Source organism: Arachis hypogaea, chromosome 15, assembly GCF_003086295.3.
Source record: "Arachis hypogaea cultivar Tifrunner chromosome 15, arahy.Tifrunner.gnm2.J5K5, whole genome shotgun sequence".
Lineage (NCBI taxonomy): Eukaryota > Viridiplantae > Streptophyta > Magnoliopsida > Fabales > Fabaceae > Arachis > Arachis hypogaea.
The window spans coordinates 147785470-147795122 of record NC_092050.1 but is presented as its reverse complement, the minus strand read 5'-3'; the positions used below and the strand labels follow the sequence as shown (position 1 = coordinate 147795122).

The following is a 9653-nucleotide window of genomic DNA, read 5'->3' as shown; positions in this document are numbered from 1 at the left end:
TATGGGCCTAGGATAAAGACAGTGCACTTGTATTATACTAGAATTTCTTCCTTGTCACTTTCTTCGTCCTCAAGCTAACTTGTTTTCTTTTTCATGAATCAAAATGCATTATGAAACGGATCCACTACTACTACTTAAGCTTTAGTGAATAAAATCAATATCAATATAAATGGATAATGCTTTTGAGTTCTGACCTAACTTTCAAAGATGTAGCACATAATACAAAATCTTATACGATGCCCCACTACATTAATCCCATTTTCATTGTCTTTAATAAATAATGATGAAGTTTCTTGGTGCATTATTTGGACTCCCTGGTTTTTTATTTGAGAGATATATGAAAATTACATAAATAATATTTTTACACTTTAATAGATATAAGAGAAAAAAAACCTTAAACAATTCTAACAATTATTTTAAAAGATAACCAGATCCTAAATTAAAAAAAAATTATTTTCGATCCTTGATTTTTATTTATGTGAGACTGATTAGCCCTCTAACAATATTTTTTTTGTATTATAAAGAATAAATATATGTGATATGTTAAACTGTTAATTTATCCGTTAAGAGCTAATTAGGATTGATAGATTTTTTTAGTGAAAGTTTCGTTGTGTTTTTTGATAATTGTTAGGTTGTTTAGTTTTTTTAATATTTTTTTGTTATTTTTTAAATATATTGGCTAATTTACTGTGTAAAACTGGAAAATATTAATAATTTTTAAATTATTTTTACTTGTAAAAATTAAATTGAGGATATATTAGCGATTAACATGTCATATAAGTATGTTCTAGAGAGATATCATTAATGTAGATAGGGATGGCAAAATTCCCCGAGACGCGGGGATCCCTGCGGGGACTGCCCGGAATGGGGATCCGATTGTGGGGAATTTTTCCCGCGGGGATGGGGATGGGTGACGAAATTCCCCCGAAGTAGGCGCGGGGATCCGAGCGGGGATCCCCTCTATTCCCCGAAATTTATGAATTCCTTGAATTATCTTTAATAGTTTATTTCTCATGTATGTTTTTTAGTCATTTCTCACACACACATATATATAGAAACCCAAAACTCCTAATCTTTATTTGCATAACCCTTCTTGAATTCAGAGATCCCTAAGGCTGTCCATACTCCATCCAACCTCTTTGCAGCCACCCCCTCGTCACCCTTCTCACCGCATCGTCACACCTTACCGTGCCATCACCCTTACTGCGTCGTAATTTCTATTTGCGGCGTTCCTTTTCGTAACTCTGTCGTCGTGTCCATTCTCTTCTCTGTTGCCGCGTCTCCCACCTCGTCCACTGCTTTTTTCTTTGACTCGTCGTTGCGTCCCCCCATTGTGTTATTTCGAAAGAAGTCACCATCGTATCATTTAGACTTTTTGTATAAAATCTTGTAGTTTTTGTATAAGATAGATACTTGCAACTCTATTCATATGGAAATTAATAATTAGTTAGAACTATTATGTAGATGGGGAATAGGGTCCCCGTAGGAATGAGGATGGGGAGCAATATTCCCCCACGGCGGGAAATGGGGCGGGGATGGGGAGCAAATCTGAGGGCGGGGATGGGGAGCAGAGAGGCATCCCCCGCCCCCGCCCTGCCCCATTGACATCCCTAAATGTAGAAGCTAATAGTCTCACAATGTTAAATAGCAAGGACTGAAATGGTTATTTTTATTATTTGGGACCTTGTGGTTCTTCCAAAAAATTATTAGAGATCGAGATGAGCATCCTAGATATAATTATTTATTTTTTTCTTATTAGTTCATGTTTTTAAAAATTAAAAAAATAGTACTATGATATGATATCAAAATTTATATGACCTAAAAATTTATAATTCGGTCAATATTAATCCAGAAGAAATAATTTTAGCATAAGGCTAATAAAAAAAGAAAAAAACTATGCAAAAAATTTATACAAATTTAAAAGGAGCTCTTGCGTTAAAAAACATAACTATATATTTTATTAATTTAATTTTTTTTTTAAAAATAGTATCACAAAAAATATCCTATTCTTACAACATAAATACTATCTCAAAGGTTTTGACATGACTGTAATTCTGTGTGAGAGTCACATGAAATAACTTATTATAAATTTTTTTCAATATTAATAATTCTTTTGAATAAAAAAAACAGTAATGTTAAATAGACAAAAAAATTAAAATTTATTTTATTTAATATTTATTAATTATTACAATAATTAATACTGAATAAAATAAATTTTAATTATTTCTTACTAATTTCTTTTTATTATTAAACATTTTTTAAGGAGAACGGTATGCCAAACATACAAGCAAGACTTGTGTTTGCACATGCCTCCTATGTGGCTAGTGAAATTCACATGGCCTCTTGTAAGAAGACTAACGCACATAGTTGTTAGTTACACATTCAATTTGTAATGTTATTCCAAAAGATTTGTAATATTGAATAAAAACTTGCAAATGATTTTACACGTCTTATGTAGATTTGCATATGTCGTGCAAAATCTTTTGAAAATTTTCCCTTCATTCGACCTATGGGGTAGTACAATTCTCAAAGTGGTAAAACTTTTAGTAATGTTGTATAGAACCTGAGACTTGAATCTAAAAGTCTAAGACCACTCGTTAAGATAATAAATTTACTATATTCACTAATCTTATAGTTTTTTTAGTATATTACACACATGGTGCAACATTGTATTTGTCTGAGTACTGCTGCTGATAAGTTGGTAAACTAATATCATTAAATTTGTGTTTAATAGTCTGTCGATTTACTATCTTAACTTATATAAGATATCTAAAACAGTAGCAGATAAGTTGATATCTTTGCAAAAAAGATTCTTGTGGAATAATGAGGACGGAAGGGATAGGGTACCTTTGGTGAGGTGGGATACTGTGCAAGCTCCAAAACGCTTCGAGAGTTTGGGTGTGAGTGATGCAGTGCTCCGGAATACAGCATTATTATTCAAGTGGTGGTGGCGGTTTTCAAAAAAGAATTTTTCATTATGAAAGAAAATTGTGTGCTCCTACAATAACTTAAATCCAAATGTCCTTCTTTCTTGTTAGCAGGTTCCTAAAACAAAAGGTCTGTGGAGGGACATTTGTCAGTTGCAGATAAGAGAACAGCAAGCGAGAGATAAAATGGTCAGAGGGTTATCATTAGAGTTAGGAGATGATAGAAGAATTCGTTTCCGGGAAGATAATTGGCTACCATGTGGTGTGTTGCAGGATGTATTTCCAAGGCTTTTCTTGGTTTCAAACCAAGTCGGATCTGTAATAGGGGACTGTAGGTTCTGGGATGGGTTGGAGCGGATATGGAACTTTCATTGGAGAAGGGTACTATTCTAATGGGAGTTAGAATTAGTTAACCAACTTCATGGAGTTCTACAATCTGTCAGGTTAACAAGTGAGAGGAAGGACAGAATAATATGGAAAGTTGATAGATCAGGAGTTTATTCTTCTAACTCATTTGTGTAGGTTTTGCGAGCTGAGACTCTCTCGGAGGACATTACGAGTTATAGTTTCACTAGATCTATATGGAGAGGACTAGTACCACCAAGAGTTGAGCTATTCATCTGATTTATGTTAGTTGGTAAGGTCAATACTAAAGAAAGATTGATTAGATTGGGCATTATTGATCACAGGGATATGGTTTGTGTTTTATGTAAAAAAGAAACTGAGAATGATTTTCACTTATTCATTGGCTGTGAGTTCACGTGACAGGTGTAGTGTGCTTGGTTATACGCCTATAATAAACTTTGGTCTATTGCATGAACCATTAAGCAACACTTTAAGAGTTGGACAGAAACTCATGTAAGAAAAAATAAATGTAACAAGTGGCTGATTGACTTTTTTGCTATTATTTAAAATACGTGGTTAAAAAGGAATGCCAGAATTTTTAAAAATCAAGAAACAGACATTGCGAAAGTTATTACCAAATCGATTAGGAAATATAAAGAGTAGGTTAACTTTGTTTCGTCTAATTGTTAATAATAATGTCAGAGATAACTACGATTTTTTTTTTAGTGTTTATATTATAATTTTAGACTTTCTAAATGTTCTATCTTATTGTGTTAAACTTTTTGTTTCAAAAAACACACACGGTGCAATAATTACTATGACAGAACAAAACAGAGCATGCGAAAAATGTTGTTAGGGAAACTGGCTTCGCATCATTGCTTCTCATGACAAGAAGAGGGATATATAACAAGGAGATTTTTAGCAAACTGATGAAGAAATCTGCTCTCCTTCTTCTCTTTACTTTCTGAAAAAAAAAAATAAAAAAAGAAATAGAAAATAGTACATTTCTCTTAAATATTGCTGACAGGTTGAATAAATAATTATACAGGGTCATCAATTATGAAGATAGATGAAGGTGAAATTGATTTGTGTCCCCATGGTCATAAAGAATTCAATGCCTATGTGGGTAGCATTTTCTACCATTGGATTAACTTTTGCACCAACTTCCCGCCATCCTAATCATTTGACTAAATAGCCACTCCAAAGTCGTTGCCATCATATATGTTATGACTCATTATAATTGTTTTCTCCACTACTAATTACTAATATAGCTTATTGTAAAGGGAACAATACTCGACAGAATTATTTCTTTTATATATCACCCATCTATTATTTTTAAAATTTAATTTTGATGTAGTATTCATATAAAATAATTTATACGTATATTTAATTATATAATAATATATCAATAAAAAATAATTACGTTTTATATTGACGGTATAAATAATCATTTAAAAAAATAAATGTAATTATACGACTAATATATGAATAAAAAATAATTATTTTTTATATTGATTGCATGAATAATCATATAAAAATTAATATAATTATACGACTATGTAAAATATTTTACACTATTAATATATTAAAATTAAATTCTTATCTTTAACCATAAAGTTTAAACTTTGACAATATAATGTTATGAAATATATAAACTAACTCAATATTTATTGAAAATTTGATTAGTTCGAAAAAATTAATTATCCATTTTGATGTTTTGGTCAAAATAGTCTAATCATTGAGAGATATTGAATTAGTTATCAATGCTAAAATATTTTAAAGTTGGAAATAGTAGTTTATTTTTTATATATTGAATCATCTTAAAGATATTTATTATAAAATTTCTTATAAAATAAACTAGATATCACTATCCAAGATATTAATTCTAATCCACTTTGAAATTTTCAATCCTTCTAGTTTTTGGACTGATTTCTTGTTAATAAAAATTCAGTCACTATCAGTCTATCACACCTATCGCGGAAATGGATTATTGGTTAGTTTTAAATAAATATCCAAACAAACAAAAGCGTGAGAGAATACCCCCATTAACAAATCAAGCACTTCATTTAATTTAGAATAATTATTTAAATTACTCATCAAAAGTTTATAAAATAGATATTTTAGTTTTTAAAAAAAATTAATCTATAAAAACATTTTTAAAATTTTACTTTGGTAAATAAATTATTCTTCAGTCTATTTTTTGAGAGAATAATTATCTAAGTTAATCTCAAAAAATTTTAAAATCGAATATTTTAGTCTCTAAAAAAAGTAATATACAGATTAATCTTTAATTAGTCTATTTTTCAGTGTGACTCAAAAGGGTTGGCAATGGGTACCCCAACCCTACCCGCGGGTTAAAAATTTTATTAAAACTCTATCATATTCTACCCGCGAGTTGAGAATCTCTCAACCCTAACACTACTCACACCCTAAAATTCTAAACCCTACTCTACCCGCAGAAATATCAAATTTTTTCAAAGTAAATATAAAATTCAATCATTTCGAATTTTATACATATTAATAAGGGCAATTTACGTTATTAAATTGTTTCACCCTCAATATTATGCAAATGCATTGTTTCCAAATCCAATACGCAAATACATTGATTCACAATTCTATATAAACCGCTACTGGCAGTAGCGGTTTACAGGTGTGCATAAACCGCTACAACCAGTCGCGGTTTATGTGTGTGCGTGTGTGAGGGTAAACCGCTGCTGGCAGCCGCGGTTTACGTGTGTGCGTGTGTGAGTGTAAACCGCTATAGACTATAGCGGTTTACGTGCAGTGTGCTGAATGGGGCTGCCTATATAAACCATGGAGGGGCCAAATGTGGAGAGGTAGAGTGTTATTTACAAATGGAGGGGGAGGATAGTTTTGTGGCTCTGGTTCATTACTCTGGAAAAATTCAAAAGAGCAAAAGACATGGTGTAAAATTCACAGATAGAGAACCGCTTAGTATTTTTATCCGATCATCGAATACGTTGGCAGAGATTAAGCTAAGCATATTACGGAAGCTCGGTATCTGTGGGACGAAGTGGGTAAAAAAGTTATTTTACAAGATTCCCATTGCCGTTGTGTCAACTGGTGTGAGATATGAGACCTTCGTGATCGGGTCGGATGAAGACCTGCAGGTCTTGTTTCACTGTAGGCGTAGTTTTCCGGAGGTGAGGATACCTGAGCTGCTTGCGAAGTTGGAAGATAGTGTGGATAGCTCTGGGGCATCGGCACCGAATCCTCAGTCGACCACAGCCGGTGGTGCATCGACATCGATGCCTGTGGTAGCAGCGGCAGTTCCAATTCCTGAGCCCGAACATGCTGGGGCTGTTCATGCATATATTGCTCCTGTTGTACCTGATTTTGAATGTGATGTCGGACCGGATCGAGTTGAGAATGTACTGTGTGACGATGATTCGGATGAGGAGCCTGTCGATATTGGTGGGGACAGTGATGATGATATTCCAAGAGGTACACGTTCAACCCATGGAGGTTCCGGTTCTGGAACACAAGAGTACCCTCCCCACCTCTCTTCTTTGAACTTGGAAGCCATCGGCCAACACCAAAATGTAGATGCAACATTCGATGGGCAGGGGATGCATGATGGGACACCTCTGACTGAATTTCAGATTGGCCAATCATTCCAGAGTAAAGAGGAAGCTGTGTTGAGTGTAAAAGATTACAGTATTCGGCGTGGAGTTGAGTACAAGGTTATGGAGTCGACAATCTGAAATACCAAGGGAGATGCAAGGAGTTTGGTAACGGGTGCACGTGGTTGATTCGGATAGTCATGCGGAAAAGGAAGAGCACATGGGAAGTTAGGAGGTACAACGGTCCGCACAAGTGTATGGCCACATCGATATCAAGCGACCACAAGCAACTTGATTATCATGTCATCTGTGCGAGAATCTTTCCATTGGTTAGAGCTGATGCGTCGGTGTCGATTAAGGTGTTGCAAGAGGTAACGGAGGCGACATATGGATTCAGGCCTAGTTATCGGAAGGTGTGGTTGGCGAAGCAGAAGGCAGTAGCGCAGATATATGGCGATTGGGAGGAGTCATATGCTGATTTGCCTCGGTGGATCCTTGGGGTCACATCCACGATGGAAGGTTCCATTGCTCTACTGAAGACCTCCCCGATTAGAGTGGGTGACCAAGTTGATGAAGATAGAGTCTACTTTCATTGGATGTTTTGGACATTCCCTCCGTGTATTGAGGCATTCCGCCACTGTAAGCCGCTCGTAAGCATCGACGGAACACACCTCTATGGCAAGTATGGCGGGACATTGTTGTTGGCGATCGCTCAGGATGGTAACTCGAATATTTTGCCTGTTGCGTTTGCACTCGTGGAGGGGGAAAATGCAGAGTCTTGGTCATACTTTATTTCGAATCTTAGAAGACATGTCACTCCACAGCAAGGTATTCTCGTGATCTCTGATAGACACAACGGCATCAAGACTGCACTAGAGTCCCCCGATAGTGGTTGGCAACCTCCCCATGCTTATCGGGCATTTTGTATTCGGCATGTTGCTGCAAATTTTGCCCTCACTTTCAAGGGACAGGATGCGAGGAGGTGGCTGGTAAATGCCGCGTATGCAAAGACGGAAGCAGAATTTGACTATTGGTTTGATATAATGAGGACAGAGAATCCGACCATGTGCGATTGGGCAAACAGAATGGAGTATGAGAGGTGGACACAACACAAGGATAGGGGGAGAAGATATGGTCACATGACGACCAACATTTATGAGTGTGTGAACTCTGTCTTGAAGGGCACAAGAAACCTACCAGTGACGTCTCTGGTTAAGTCGACATATCTCTAGCTGGCGGAGTTGTTTGTTGTCTGGGGGCACACGGCAGAGGCACAGTTAGGGTCCGGGCACCAGTTTTCACAGGCACTAGTTAAGGCCATTGAGCGTAACCTGAAGGATTCGAGGTGCTTCACCGTGACTGTGTTTGATAGACATCACCTTGACTATACAGTGGCTGAGACGACTCCCACCGGCAAATTCTCTTTGGGTAGCTATCGGGTTTTTCTAAGGGATCGCACCTGCGATTGTGGATACTTCCAGGCGCTGCACTACCCCTGTTGCCATGCCCTCGCATGCTGTGCGCAGTCACGGCTAGATTGGGCCACTTATGTCGATGAGGTGTACACCATGTCTGAGGTCTTTAAGGTGTATGAGATGTCCTTTTCACCTTGTATTCCAGAGGGGCTTTGGTCACCATATGATGGGTCGACTGTGATCCCCGACCCGGGCATGAGAAGGGCAAGAGAAGGACGACCATGGTCCACCCGCATCCACAACAACATGGACGACGCTGACACCGGCCGACCTAAGAGGTGTGGCCTGTGCAGGCAACCCGGTCATACTCGAAGGGTTTGCCCTCAGTGAGGTTCTACTAGCGGCATCTAGATTTATCATGATTTAGTTAGTTTGTGTTAGTTTACGCATCACTTTGCCAGTTTTGAGTTTAGTCTTCGTTACTACGAATGTGTCTGTTTGTATCAGTGATGAGTTCTAAGTCTTATTGGTTTAAATGTTAATGTTAATACAAGTAGTTATTTATCACCTTTCTAGATTTATCATGGTTTATTTCCATCATAGTTGTACGATCAATAAACATAAAGTCCATAAACATAAACATAAAGTAAAAACTGACTAAAATAACATTCATCCAACGAGAATAAACATAAAGTCCATAACCGGAACATAAACCACATAACGAAAAATGAAAAAATACAACACATGGTGCTAATCATCACGATCATCTCGGGCTGCATCATGAAAGTCACCAAGGAGATGAGATCCTGTCCCACATCGAGCGGGATGCCTGACTCGAGTCGGTCGGGCCGCCTCCTATCCAATGTCATCAACTGGATGGTCTAACCCAATCGCGGACTGGGGGTGCCCCCCATGGTGAACCAAGTATCCAATGGGCTACCTGCAGACTCGTTAAGATCCACCACATACTGACCCTAATAATCAGGTGGCTGGGAATGCATCTCCGTCATATGTGGCTGGTAAGCTGCGGTCTCGAAATGCCCATCCACAGGCAGCCCTAGCTGAAATGCCACGTCTTGCAATGTCACTGTGCACTCTCCGAAAGGCATATGGAACGTGTGCGTCTCAGGATGCCACCTCTCAACGAACGCACTAACCAATGGCTCATCCAACCAGAACCATTGGCTGTTTAGCCTGGCCAAATGGTACAATCCAGCCCTCTTTAAATACGGGATGATCCTTTCATGCATGGGCATATTCTGTTGTCGTCTCACACTGTATATACACCTAGTGGGCTGCACAGAACAGCAAATAAATACAGAGTCCAATTAAATTCTCCTATCCATAAAAAAATTCCCCTATCTAACTGGATACAAATATCT

General features: G+C 37.1%; 1 protein-coding gene across 1 annotated transcript; it reads left to right on the top strand.

The window, feature by feature from the left end:
• The first annotated feature begins 7056 nt into the window (after positions 1-7056).
• Positions 7057-8661, top strand: LOC112749212 (uncharacterized). The gene is made up of 2 exons (XM_025797473.1): positions 7057-7932; positions 8089-8661. The coding sequence occupies exons 1-2, from the start codon at positions 7057-7059 to the stop codon at positions 8659-8661; spliced, it is 1449 nt and encodes a 482-aa protein (XP_025653258.1).
• The last annotated feature ends 992 nt before the right edge of the window (positions 8662-9653 follow it).

What these genes read in the sequence shown, in the direction of transcription:
- LOC112749212 (XM_025797473.1), top strand. Translation starts at nt 7,057, where the DNA reads ATGCGGAAAAGGAAGAGCACATGGGAAGTTAGGAGGTACAACGGTCCG. An exon ending in ATCCGACCATGTGCGATTGG is followed by an intron (nt 7,933 to 8,088) that starts GCAAACAGAATG and finishes ACATATCTCTAG; the next exon opens with CTGGCGGAGTTGTTTGTTGT.